Source organism: Rutilus rutilus, assembly GCF_951802725.1.
Source record: "Rutilus rutilus genome assembly, chromosome: 20".
Taxonomy (NCBI): domain Eukaryota; kingdom Metazoa; phylum Chordata; class Actinopteri; order Cypriniformes; family Leuciscidae; genus Rutilus; species Rutilus rutilus.
The window spans coordinates 21232515-21246844 of record NC_140225.1 but is presented as its reverse complement, the minus strand read 5'-3'; the positions used below and the strand labels follow the sequence as shown (position 1 = coordinate 21246844).

Sequence of the window (14330 nt, the reverse complement as noted above, 5' to 3'; positions counted from 1 at the left end):
ACTGAATAAAAAATTAAGGAAACTTTAAATTCTGCTGATGATGTCTATAGTGAAATGCTTATTTAAATGATGAAAATGTGGTAGTCAAGAACAAGTATACCCCTCTGTCTTTCAGGCAATTCTAAGTCTTCACTCTGAGGGCAACTCTAAGATTGCTACCCTGAAAAGGACAGTAGACCATCTATATATCCGTAAAGATCTTGATGAAGACACAAGACATTCTCTCATTGAGAAAATGAAAAATGTAGAGGAGGAGTGGAAGGCAACACTGCAGCAAGCACAGGAGCTGCATAGGTTTGATATAATAATTCTATATGTAAATAGTAATCGCACACAGCACTAATAGATGATTCAAATGATTGCAAATAATCATATATTCCGCAGTCTGCTGAAAAGTGTAGTGGAACGCCTGGTGTCCTGCCAGTGTCAGAAGGAACAGCTTCAGTCTCGTCTGGAGCAGGTGAAACAGCAGACAGCTGCACTGCCACAACACTTCCCCTGGCCTGGTTTAGGGGATCGAAGGCACACAGTGGAGCAGGCCAAGAGTCTGCTAGACCGCACCAGAGCCCTGACCCCATCTCTGTCTGCTGTCCGAGCGCTCGGGAGGGAGATGAGCCAGCTGACCCGTGATTCCAGCTGGATCGATCCATCCTGGGCTACCATGGAGGAGTCCATACCTGAGTTGATCACAGAGCTTACGGTAAGGGTGTAGGGGAGTGCTGTGCTACATATTTCTTCTGACTAATAGTGACTAATAGATCATAGAAACCTGATTCATGTGTATGAATTTTTTTTTGTATGTGTGCTTGCATAGGAGTTTTGTGTAAATCTTGAAGAGGAAATACGGAGAGAGCGGGTTTGTGCTCAGCTAGTTGAGCAGCACACCGTAGCTCAGGATTGGCTAAGAGAGCAGGTCAAAGGTTTCGGTTCCCTGCCCACTGAACGCCATGGGTTACAAGGCTCTATTAACACTCTTAAGGTCTGTTTGAATTCTTTGTTATTATTTGTATTTTATTAAGACTGTCAATTTAATGCATTAGTTTAATTTAACTTAAATATAAAAAAAAGAAGAGTTAAATATGTTCCCTTATATTAAATCTTTTTAAATTCCTTTTTAAATTATAATTTTTTTCTAATAGCATCTAATATAGCATCTAATACTCTAATATTTTGCCCTTTTTCCGTCAAACCTATTAATTTATAAAATCATAAATATTTTATGGTAACACTGTAAGCTTTGAGTTAAATTATCATGTTTCTTAACTTTTCTAGGCGCTTCTTCAGACCGTAGACAGGGAGAAGAGAGAAATGAAAGAACTGGATGCTGTTAAAGATTCCCTGATGGACCTATGCACTCCAGGAGGTTGTGATGCCCTGACCTTAGAGGTCAGCCATCTTCATGACCTCTGTGTGTTCTCGGAGAAGGAGATGAGGGAACGGTTATCTGTGTGTGAGGCCAGATTGAGTGAAATCGACCTAAGGCTTGCTGGAAGGGCACAGATTCTCAGGGAGCAGGCAGAGAGCCTCCTGGATGAGCTCCATGCTCAGGACCACTCTTTAGGATTTCTAGTGGGTAGCCAGAATATCAGCCAGCTACAGGAGAACTGGCATAGATTCAAGGTATTGTGGGAATATGTTAATTATTTTATGTTCAGTTGGTTTGTTCTAAAACTTAAGAGAAAGTCAGTGTATCCAAACCTTCGGCCTACTATTTTCCTTTTAAATTATTTTCTCATAGACATGTGAGAGAGACGTTGAGGCTTTAGAGGGTAAAGTTTGTGACCTTAGTCAGGCCCTTCAAATGGTCCCTCCTGATGAAGAGCCCCCTATTGATGTAATTTCCATAGTGGACAAAGTCACACAACAATATTGCAGGTACATACAGACATGTTGCTTGTCAAATATTAAGCTGTTTAAAACTGAAAGGTCTATAATAACGTATTTAAATTTGTTCTGTCAACGTTAACGCATTAACGCATGCGATTAATTATTTCCAGTTTAACGCGTAAAAAATATTTAACGCAATTTACGCAGCATCCATTTTTTCTGCCATCCTTTAGCTAGCGTTACATTATATGATCACGCACGCAAATGCTTTTAAACCATTCAAGTGCGACAAGACAAACAAGGAGAATATTAATTTTAATCAAAGAACAAAGGTAACAGAGAGAATTACTCACTGCTCTTGACTAATGAACTTTTGTAGCTTTAATAAGGATTAATCTTTATTTAATTTATAATTTTATAAATGTAAATATGACGTTTATTATGAGTTTATGTGAGGATTGTTTATATTTTTTGAAACCTAATAAATGTAAAAAATTGACAGCTTTCAATTACACTGTAGTTTTGAATGGCTATAATTAATGTTTACAATTGGGAGGGGGGATCAATTTCATTGAGACATCAGTAGCAGTAGGTTATTAGTATCAGTGATATTTTGCCTTCATTCATAAAAAGATGCCGTTAAACAAATATTTAAAATATACTGTCTTTATGCTGTTTCTACATTAATTTGGAGATTAACTGTGAAATTATTACTTTATAAAATACAGTATATAAAAATATTTTTAATCGCTATTAATCAGAGAAAAAATGTGTGATTAATCTAGTTACGTTTTTTTAATCGATTGACAGCACTAATTTAAATCTGAATCCAGTTTATTTAATTGTACTATGGATAGCATGTTTGTCTCACTGTTATAGCATTATTTTGTATTATATTACAATATAATATTTATTTATTGGATGTGCATTTTGGAGAATCATAATTTTTTTGTCAGTCTGCGATCAAAACTGTCGGAAAGGCAGAATGACTGTGCAGACAGCACTGTGCAGTGTGTGAGACAAGCCTTACAAAACATACAGTCATGGAACCAGATGACACATGCAAATCCTCCCAGCAGCTCAGCCTCATCCATGCAGGTGTGTTTGTGCCTTAATTTGCATGCAGTGTGTGAGTAAAAAAATACATACTGCACCTGCAGTATACTGGTCCTTTTGAACAAGTAAGGTTGCTGTTTCAGTGTAAACCTACAACATTTTTACTCTTTAGGCTGCAATTGAGGAAGGTGTGAAACTATGTAAAAGCCTGCAGGTGGTGCTATCCCATAAAGAACTCCTGAGGGACTGTCTAGGCCCTGACTTGGCAGGCAAACTTGAAAGAGATGGACTGAAAACCCTAAATGAGGCAGAAACAAACACGAATGACCTTAAACAGGATCTTAAGGTGAGTGTGACTCAATTATGTGGGATGGTGTTTTAAATGAAATATCTAGTGGTTTAACCAGATGAGTTTCTGTTTCAGAATTTTGAGGACAAGCTGAAGCAGGAAGCTCAGAGTTGGTCACTAGAGGCTCAACACATTCAGTTAGAATCACAGGTACAATTTTCACATTCGAAAACATATTTCTAGACTTTTGTTGTATCAAGCCACACTAACAGACTATGTGCAGCAATAATGTATGATAACTACCATTTGTAGGTTTCTCCTGTGACACCATCAACCAAGGAGTCTGAACAGTTGGAACCTCTTTCTACCTCATCCTTTATCACTGAGAGCTGCGAAATGATGGATAACCGCGAGGTACTGCCATCTGAAAACCCTGAAAGCAAGATTCCTATATGTGTAATCACAGAAACTGCAACAGAAACAGAAGTTCATGCTGCAATAAAATCACCACCAATATTAGAAACTGACACTGAACAGGCTGATGTCAAAACAACTGTACCGTTAACCATGGAGATTCTACCTGAACCAGACATAAGAGTAAATGATTCTGCTGTTCCTACAAGCAGCCATGGAGCAAATGAAGCTGAAAATGAGAATTTTATTTCTGTTGCTTTGGAAACAAAGGCTGATAATGATGAGGTTGCAGATGAAAAGAAGTCCACTTCCTCGTCTGCAGCTCTCCACAGCTTGGAAACCACAGTGCAAGACACAGACTCTCAGTGCTGTGGAATTCCAAGTCTGAGCTCAAAAGGACTAGAAAGCCAGTTGTCTGTTGAGGTTGTGAGCTTAGACTCTTTTGCTGAAAGAGTGAAGAGTGTGAACATTGAAGCAGTGACTGTAGAATCAGATAAAGAGGAAGAGGGCTCATATATTCTACATTTTCAAGAGGAACCTGGTGAAAAAGGTGAAGCACAAACAAAAATAGTTGCTGAGCTCATTTTAGATGTGGATACTGTACACATACAGAGTGTAGACATATGCACAGACAGTTCAGTGAGGACAGCCTCTCCTAGTGCTATTGTAAATGAGAAGACATTGTGTCCAACAATGGGAAAACCAGATGATGGAACTTTGGCTTCTCCAGAAGCTGAAATGTCTGACATAGCAAAAGAATCAATCAGCATTCAGTCTTTTCTTAATGAGGCGAGTATGGTGAGTGTATCACATATTAGTTCAGCAATTGAACCAGAACAGTCACAGCTCACTGAAATAGACACCAACAGACAAGTGCAAACAACCACAGCCCCACTTGCTGAAACACAAGGTAGTGGAGATGCTGCTTCAGGAAGTATTGAAACATTTTCTTGGAATAATGGACCAAATGCTACAATTGCTGACAGAGAGGGCAACTGGACTACAAATAATGGCCCGCGTGAAATCCAACAGCGATATATTATTCTAGACCTCCCTGAGGGGGCGGAGATGCAGAGACGTCATGCTCATGAAGCTACTCCATTAACGGAACTTACTGAGACTCAGATTCAGGGATCAGAATGTTCAGCATCAGAAATAATGGAGACAGAAGGTGAGGCAAAATCTGCTGAAACAGAAACAGGGGTTCTAGCCAACACAAACAGACCATTAGAAGCATCAGAACAATCTGAACCGGTTGAAGCAAACCAAAACCTACCAACAAGGCAGGTTGGAGAAGTCATGCATGTCATTGTAGAAGAAGAGACAAAAAAGACCCTGTCAGGTGGTGATCCTAAACCTCCAATCAAGCAACAAAATGAGGGAGAAACTGAGATCCAAACAAACCAGATGAATGTCTCAACACTAGAGGAGAAACCTGAGGGGGAAGAGGCCATGGGTGTCATTTTGAGAGAAGAGACAAAGACCCTATCAGGTGATGAAGCACAATCTACAGAAATTGAACCTAATCTGACACCTCCAATCAAGCAACGGAATGATTGGGGCACTGAGATACAATCCAAAAGAATGAATGTCTCACTGACACCAGAGGAGAAACCTGAAGTTGAAGAGGCCGCAGATGCCATTGTAGAAGAAGAGACAAACAAGACCCTATCAGGTAATAAAGCACAATCCATAGAAGCTGAACCTAAACTGACACCCTCAATTAAGCAGCAGAATGACCGGGAAACTGAGGTCCAGTCAAAAAAGGTGGATTTCTCACCAGAGGAGAAAACTGAAGGTGGAGCTGTCATGCATATCATTAAAAAAGAAGAGACAATTGAGACAAGTGAAAAAGCACATTCCATAGAAGCCGAACCTAAACCAATGCCTCCAGTCAGGCGAAGAAACGATAAAAAGATTGATATCCAATCAAACAAGGTGAATACCTTAACAACATCAAAGGAGAACCATGGAAGTTTAGAGGCCATTGATATCATTGTGGAAGAAGAGGTAAAGATGGCTCCATCAGATGATAAAGTACAATCCCTAGAAGCTGAACCTAAATCTACGCCACCAGTCAGGCGACAAAATGAGGGTGAAACTGATATCCAATCGAACATGGAAAAAGTCTCAACAACACCAGAGAAGAAACCTGATGGTGGGGACACCATGCATATCACTGAGGAGGAAGTGACAAAAAAGGTCACATCTGTTGATGAAGCACAATCCATAGAAGTTGAGCCTCAACCAACGCCACCAGTCGGAAGACGAAATGAGAGTGAAACTGAGGTCCAGTTTGACAAGGTGGATGTCACACCAACACCTCCCACCAGACGACATAAAGGTGATAGGTTATCTTTAGACTTTGATTCACAGATAGAGGGAGAAATATTTCCCACCCCACCAAGCAGAAGACGTAAAGAGAAAATGGGAAGTGAGAGGAAGTTTTCTCTTGATTTAGAGTCCCAACCCACACCACCAGCAAGACGACGTAAAGAGAAAGAAGATAGTAGATTATCGCTCAATCTGGAGACCCAACCCACACCACCAGCAAGACGACGTAAAGAGAAAGAAGATAGAAGATTATCGCTCGGTCTGGAGGGCCAACCCACACCACCAGCAAGACGACGCAAAGAGAAAGAAGATCAAAGACCTTCCCTTCATTTGGAGACTCAACCAACACCACCAGCAAGACGACGTAAAGAGAAAGGAGAAGATCAAAGATTATCAATGGATCTGGACACTCAACCCACTCCACCATCAAGAAGACATAAGGATAAGCCAGAGAGTGACACATTATTTTACAGTGCTGAATTAGGAAAAGGTGATGATGGACAAACTGGTGAACATAAAGACAGCGAAGAGCCCATTGTTAAACCAACTCCACCTGTCAGACGCAAAATTAGTAAAATAGAAAGTGATGTGACATTAGCAATTTGCAAAAACCAAGAAGAGAAAGAGACCTTTGTGAAACCTACACCACCAATAAGAAGGAAAGATAGCAAAGTTGAAAAAGAGATAGTCGCAGGTGCTTTTGTATTGAAAGAAGAGATAAGCATAATTAAACCAACTCCACCTCTGAGACGAAAAGACAGCCAAGCAGAGACTGAGATAGTTTCCACCACTTCTAAAAGTCAACTTGAAGAAGTCCAACCAACTCCTCCAACCAAGCGGAAAAAAGATCAAATAGAAGCTGACAGCATTCAATTAATGCCAGAAGAGCCACAGGTGATACCAACTCCAACAACCAGCCAAAAAGAAAGTTCAGGGAATGAAATGGTTTGTGCGAAACTGGAAGTGGAAACTTATGTTGAACCAATAACTAAACAGGAAGATAAAGAGGAGTGTGACACCAAGCCATTGATTGGTCATGAGCATCAAGAGGAGGGGCAGGACTCGGATACCTTGGTCCCAGAAACTATAAGTGTAGTCAGCCAAACAGAGAGCATCAGTGAGATGCAGGTAACTTTCATATGCATGATTTTACCAAAGGAACAAACCTGCATGATGGTGTGGTACTGTATCTGCATGTTGGACTCTGATGGAGATCTTCAACTGAGGACGTGTGCTTCTAGGGCCAAAATGAAGTGTCCATTTTTGCAGTAATCCAATTGTCTCCATTACCAAGCACAGCTAACACATTTGGTTTTAACTCTGATGGAAAAAACAATCTTCTAACAAAGTTACCATTAACACCTGTGGCTCCTGAATTGGATCCTTTTTATGTCTTTATATGTTGGTCTGGCTCTGGCTGCCTTACCACAGAGACAATCCCATCACGTTTTGCACCATGCACTGCCTTTTATCAGTGAATAAAGATTTTGTTCTTTTAATATTGTCATGCTCATGTGAAGCATTTGTTCTGTTCCCTCTTCTCTTTCTTATGGTACTTTGTATGTTTGGAATGGCTTTTTGAGTTTGATTTTGTGTGGGTTTTTTTTTAAACATAGTTGATTTTGATTGCTTGAATTTACTTCATTTACTGCTCTAATTTCTCACTACAATCTTTTATCCTGTGCAAGTAATATTGAATTTGCTAGTCTTTAGTTCAACAATTAGTTTACTCGATCTGTTATATTATTTTATGTGTTGCAGCCACAGGATCAAGATGTGGATTTTTCTCTGCAAGTTGGTCTAACCACTGAAATCTCTGAGAGTCCACAAGAGGAAGAGCCAAAGGGACCCACAATGAAGGATATCTTTGTGGAGATCAAAACCATGACTGAAAAAGGACTAAAAAGTGTACTCATGGAGGTAATATTTAAAAATGTACCACTATATCATCAATCAATTTAAACTGTGTCAATGCGTTGTACGGTACATTTAGAATAAACAAACAGGAATAAATGTGCATTGTGTCAGCTGTACTTTCAGAAAGCTTTTATTCTTTAGGGTATACCACATGAAAGTACAGAAAAACTTCTTGACACGTCCAGCGCTGATCTTGAAGCTCAGTTAAAAAGACTAGTGTTCCAGTTACTGGACCTTCGAATTTGCCCAGCTGCTCTGAACTCCGCAGACATGGCTAAACAACTAGAGGAGGCTGAGGTGGGTCTAAGATTTTTCCTTAGCCTATAGCTTTCCAAAGCCTTTTTAATATGTGAATGCAGTGTTACTGTTTCTAAGTTATGGCTGAAGGTGAGCTCATTCAATATTTTCTACTGTATTGTTATACTATTTTAGGAATGTAGAAGGTGTGCCCAGAGACAGGTATCTATGCTGTCTAGGCAAGACCAGGCTAATGGAGACATTGGCACTGGCACTAATGGCACAGTTCATGACCCCGAGGGCATGCAACAGCTAAGCGCCCAATGGAGTGCAGTTTTGTGGGATGCAGCAAGCTCTGTTCATTCCAAGGAAGTACAACTACAGATGGTTACAGATTTTGACAGACAGACCAAGAAAGTCAAAACTACTCTGGAGAGACTCAAAACTGAGCGTGAGGCACTAAGAACGTGAGTATTTACTATTAAGCAAGTTGATTTTTGTGCTTATCACTCTGAAAATGGAGCAAGTTTATTGCTGAATTAAACCTTTGGTTATTAGAATGGAAAACAAAAATGTGTCTTATATATCTCTGTAGATCTCCAGCCATGAGCAGTTTTGCTGAGGAGGAGAGGCTGCGCTCTTTCTTGAGAAACATGGAACAGGAAAGGACAGCTCTCGGTGAGCTAATTCAAACTCGTGCAAAACTCTCCCCCCACCTCAGTCTGCCTGAGAGACAAGCAGTGGAAATACAGCAAAACAACTTGCAACACCAGTGGAGGGCCCTGGAGAAGGATGCAGAGATTGCTCTTTACATGGTTAATGCTTATGCTAAAGAAAGTGGCAGCCTTCTTCAAAATGTCGGTGCCTTAAAAGACCATCTCAAGAACATTCAGAAAACCTTGGATGCATTGAAATCCTCACCAGTTTTATGGGATGGCAAGAGAGCTCAAGAAATTATGAATATAAATGCTGATCTCACTTCCACCCATCAGCAGTACCTCTACCTTCAGAAGACCTCTGAGGCACTTGCCCAGGAATTTCAATTCAAGGCAGAGACATCCAGTGTAGAGCAGGACCTTCAGCATATCAAAGATCAGCTGGATCAAATAGGCGAACAGTTAGCTGCTGCAACCCCTAGCAGCAGCAACCCAATGTTAAGTAAAATTGTAAAAGTAATGACAGATGCTCTAGCTTGGGCCAAGCAGACAGAATTTGACATCAAAGGACGCCAGAAAAAGGTGTCTCTGCTTCCAGAAGAGGTACATCGACAGATTAAAGATTTAAAGAAATTGCAGTCAGAGATGAGCTCCAAGCAAGCCCAGTTAAAGGCTTTGGTTGAGGAAGTCAGTGAGCTTATTGGTGACCTAGATGAGGATGATGTTTCAATGGTGACTGCATCCTTGAAAGCCCTAGAGGATTTGTCCAAATCAACAGCAGGAAAACTGGCTAAGGCAGTTCAGGAGGTGGAGTCAGGGCTTCAAACCCGGGAGAAGATGTCAGAGCAGATAGCAGATGTTGATTCCTGGGTGGTTGGACATCTCTGGAGGGAAGCTTTGAGGAGAGAGGATTATCAAAGTTTGAGTCCGGCAGACCTGGATCGCAGGTTGAGGCAGATCCAGGACACTCTTGGAGAGGCAGAAAAGCAGTCCGCAGTCACTGAAGCTCTTCTGATGAAAAGCAATGACATTGCATCAGAGCTACATGTCTCAGAGAGTACTCAGCTCCATGGGAAACTCACCAACCTTCAAGAAGACATCAAGGATATTGTCATCTATGAGAAAGCATGTTGCCAGAAAGTTATGGATGTCATACAAAGCCAAGAATCCTCTCAAAGGAAGGTATCATCTCTTGAGAACAGCCTGAGACAAATGTTAGTTGATTTAAAAAGACACAGGTTTCCTGTTACCAAGGATACCCTCTCTGTTATCGAACCCTTTAAACAGATGATTGTGGAGCGCAAATCTCAGGTTGAACAAGTCAATCCCTGTGCAGAGGACAAGAGAAGAGAGCTATTATGTGTTATCTCTGAACTGCACCACAAAATGATCGATTTGGATCTCAAAGCACAAGCTCATGAAAGGTACTTGAGTCTCAGTCAGTGTATTGAAGATCTAAAGAAAGAAATGGAGGCTCAGATTCCAAGGACCAAAGATGAGAGCATCAACAAAGAGGAACGCTACAGAGCCTGTCAGAACCTACTGATCCAAATCCCTTTAATAAAACTCTTGTGTGAGGAAACAAGAGTTGAACTCCAGGAAATCATAGCAGATCTTTATCCATCTCAGATTTCTGCTGAACAAACAAGACTCAAGCAAATCTTGGAAAGTCTCAAAACCTCAGAATTGACAGTGAAAAATAATCTTCAGATACTGGAATGGGATCTGTTGAAACATATTCACTATCCATCAGAAAAGAGAGTACTTCAGCAGTTCCTCAAAGACATCAATGAGGAACTAGAAAAGCCTTGTTGTATTGAACCAAAAGGAGGAGTAATTGAAAAACAATTAAGAAAGTGCCTTGTGCTCAGAAAGACTGTAGAATCTAGAATGCATGTGCTTGAGTTTCTTGAAAAAAAGATTGGAGCTCAACCTCCACAGGACTCCAAACAGCTTACTTGCTTGAAAGATATGGTTTTGGAAAGGTGTGATCAACGAATGGTGAGTTTATGATGCGTTTCATCTTCGACTCACAATTTCATGGACCTATTTCTTTGCAATATAATTGATATAAATATAAATGTTTAGAAATATACATAGAAACTTTATTTAAAATATACATTTAAGCATATAGACTTCAAGGAATATTTTTTGCTCTCTTTTCAGGTAAGTTTAACTAAAGCCAAAGAACTGTTGAGGAACTACAACAAGGCAGTGATTGATACCATTCGGTTCCTCCAAAGAGCTGCATTGGTCCTTCTTCCCTCAATCTGCTCTGCTAGAAGCTGCTCAGAAAGACTCAAAGACACTCAGCAGGCGTTATTGACCCTAGACGCAGAGTTCCAGTCACATATTTCACAGCTCCAAACTCAAAATCTACAGCATCCCTGCTTCAATCCACAGCAAACTGAATTTCTACACATAGAGCTTCTAGGCGAGCTCTTGGTCAGGCTATCAACCCTCAAGGCCCAGGCCCAAATACAACTAGAATCTCTGAAGAGGTACATAGTAGGAAACCTAATTGTATATACTTTTTTTTTTTTACCTCACAGTAAATGACCATAATCACTAATTTGTGAGATACTTAATAAGCATTTATTTTATATACAATATGCTCACTGTGCTTATCAAATCTTATCATCACCATATATCCTGTCATCAATTTCTAAATGCCCCATGTGTAAAATTTCTTGTCCATAACAAGGTGTGTTGAGTGCCAGAAACATTCTCGTAAATGCTATGAGGAGCTTTGCCAGCAAGTGAGAGACTCGGAAACATTGCTATCACAATGTGCTTCCAAAAAAAATACTTCACACAAAGACTGCAAAGACCAGCAACTGAAACTCAAGGTAAAGGCAAATAAGACACTTTTCTGTAGAACGGCTAGCATTTGTTAGCATTAGCTCCCAATATAACCAAAAGATCTGTATCATTTATCTGGTTTGCCAACTTATGCAACATATGGTTTAGCTGTTAGTCTAGTTTATTCAAACATTCCTTATCTTTTTAGGCTGTAGGGGAAGAGGTTACCATGCTTCTTGGAAAACTGGAGAATCTGAGAGAATGGTGCTCATTATATGGATGTAGAGCCAACAGGGAGGATGCAGTGAGTGCTGTCTGGGGGCAAGTGGCAAGATTGCAGCGCTGCGCCAATGATCTGCAGACACGCTCAGGACAAATGGAAGCAGAGTGGAGCTGTGTCACAAGGAGTGTAAGTGCCATGACCACAACTGATAGCGAGTATTTGACCCTCTGTACATCAACATTCATGTGAAATAACAAAAAAACTTGAAAAAAAAGCTTGTTTTCTTTTGCTGTCATTCTACAGGTGGAGCAGGCAGCCGGTGTGTTGGAGCAGGTGGATGCAGAACTTCCAGACAGCGGCAGAAAGAATCTGACTGGTGACGAGCTGCAGGAACTGCTGCTTTTCTGTTCCCAGTACCAAGACAGACTGGACTGTGAACACAGAGCTCTCTCTGCATTGGAATTAAGAGCTGCGAGGTTGCTTGGTGTCCCCCCCCACCTGGAACAGGCCCCACCCATTGAGCTGTGCCAGAAACTTCACACCCTGCAGGAGCGTTACCATAGGTCAGAAATCGACTTGGTTTTCAGTTTTCTTTGCTTTCATCATATTCTGAGATATTTTAATTATTGTTTTCTCAAAACATTAATGACTTTTGCCTAATATTTCCAATTGTGGACTCCATGTGCCAGTGATCCATGCGTTAATTCCAAATCAGTGGGCTTACAAAATAAAGTGGGTCAATGTTGGATGCCAACGTCCCGTCACAGAGAGGGCCAGCAAGCACATGCCGCCTTCAGAACATTAAACCACACAGTCTCAGCTAAATATTTATATTTAAGTTTACTTAAATGCATTTTTATATTATGCTGAACAAGAACATAACAATGTATGGATTCTGGGACATGTATCAGCATTTATAGCATCCATTTTGCAGTATGGACTTGGACTGAGAGTTTAACGTATTTTGACTTGCATGTTCTGCAGTCTGAAGGAGCGGAGCACTCAGGGTCAGAGGGCAGTAAGAACAGAGGTGGAGGAAAGAGGACGAGTGCAGGAGCAGCTGGAGGGAGTCAGAGAATGGCTGGAATCTGCCACCTCTCTCCTCTCTGTACTAGAGCACGAACCCAGCAAGAAACAGCTACAGGTTAGTCACCTGGCTTGACTTGTGCTTTGATTAACTTCATCCAGTTTCAATGTTTTTTTTTTTTTACATTGCAAAGTTATAATCCAATTCTTTAATTCATGTCTAGGATAGGTTAGTACAGTAAGAAAATCTATCGCTCCAGCCTGAGAATTACTAATGCTTATGAGATGGAAAAAAAGGAAGGGGGATTTGCCATTGACACAATGTTCCATTTGTCCCTGACTGCAACCGGCAATCTTCATTATCTCTGCTCTGAATAATACCTCTCACATGTGAAGTCCCTTTTGTGTTGGGAAGTAACTAGCATCAACTAACAACACTACTAGCTTGACTAAATTTTTTCAGTAGCATGACAGCTGATCTGCTTTCAATTGCAGTTTTTTTTTTTGGTGTAGATTCAGTGTTATCTCAGACTAAACAGATTTAATGACATACTGGAAAAGCAAAACAAATGCACATACAAAAGTGGAGACGCACATTTTACACATGAATAAACCTGAATGGACACGGATAGACATGAATGCTGTAATATGGTTTGTGTCTGGGCAGCAGAGATACTGTACTACTGGCATATAGTGTGGTTTAGTCATAGCAGGTTTTTTGAGTGACAAGCAATTTGTAGAAATGGAAACCAAGAAATCGTCAAAATATCCTGTTGTTTACAGCTTAACACAACTGTTGCTGGTTAAGACAAAGCTTTGCGCTTAATCGCTTCATGTCTAGTTAGAACTCTGTGTGAAAGAGACTTTTTTTTTGTGCTGAATAGGCTGTTCCATCCAATCAATTCAAACACACACACTCTTAAAGATTCAAAGACTTTTAAACAGTTATTCTCTTTCAAACACACACACAACACTGCTGCAGACTCTGCTGTTTTTCTCTCTCATTACCACACACAGAAGAGAGGGTTAGTGTGTTAGTGTTCTGGTTAAATAGCTTTCTTTTCACTGTTTCAGATACACACACTCTCCTTCTCTCTTTTTCTCAAGCACACACTTTTGATTCAGATTTTCCCACACTCACACACACCCGTAAGTGGATCCTCCAGGTTTGATCCCAAAGCCAATAATGCACTCTCACTCTTACTCACACAATCCATCTTTCAGTCTTTCTTTTGCTCAAATGTGTCCCACAAGATATTGAAAAAATGCTAAAGCAATAAATGAACAGAATGTTTAGGAATGAGCATAAAACCATGAAGAACAGAGGTCCTAATAAAACACAAACAGCCGCCAAATAGAATGATCTGAATGGATAATCTAATCTCTCTCTCTCTCTCTCTCTCTCTCTAAAGCATGGTCCTTTCTGACTCTAAATCCCTCTGGGTTTTTGGTAATTTTGGGATCTTGTTTATGCAGCTTTTCTTCCCATCTTAAATGGCTCATTATAATATAAATAGGGGTTAGAAGCTTTATCTCACTAACTGGAGCC

General features: G+C 40.4%; 1 protein-coding gene across 1 annotated transcript in view; it reads left to right on the top strand.

Moving 5' to 3' along the window:
- syne2b (spectrin repeat containing, nuclear envelope 2b) overlaps positions 1-14330 on the top strand; it is a 111165-nt gene that overhangs the window by 33977 nt on the left and 62858 nt on the right. The window contains exons 48-65 of the mRNA XM_084391392.1: positions 116-294; positions 385-700; positions 815-979; positions 1273-1620; positions 1739-1875; positions 2784-2925; positions 3056-3229; positions 3308-3382; positions 3485-7048; positions 7682-7840; positions 7979-8134; positions 8270-8541; positions 8670-10731; positions 10897-11231; positions 11435-11579; positions 11741-11941; positions 12059-12318; positions 12740-12899. Coding sequence (XP_084247518.1) covers positions 116-294; positions 385-700; positions 815-979; positions 1273-1620; positions 1739-1875; positions 2784-2925; positions 3056-3229; positions 3308-3382; positions 3485-7048; positions 7682-7840; positions 7979-8134; positions 8270-8541; positions 8670-10731; positions 10897-11231; positions 11435-11579; positions 11741-11941; positions 12059-12318; positions 12740-12899 — 8850 coding nt within the window. The remainder of the gene's footprint in view (positions 1-115; positions 295-384; positions 701-814; positions 980-1272; positions 1621-1738; positions 1876-2783; positions 2926-3055; positions 3230-3307; positions 3383-3484; positions 7049-7681; positions 7841-7978; positions 8135-8269; positions 8542-8669; positions 10732-10896; positions 11232-11434; positions 11580-11740; positions 11942-12058; positions 12319-12739; positions 12900-14330) is intronic.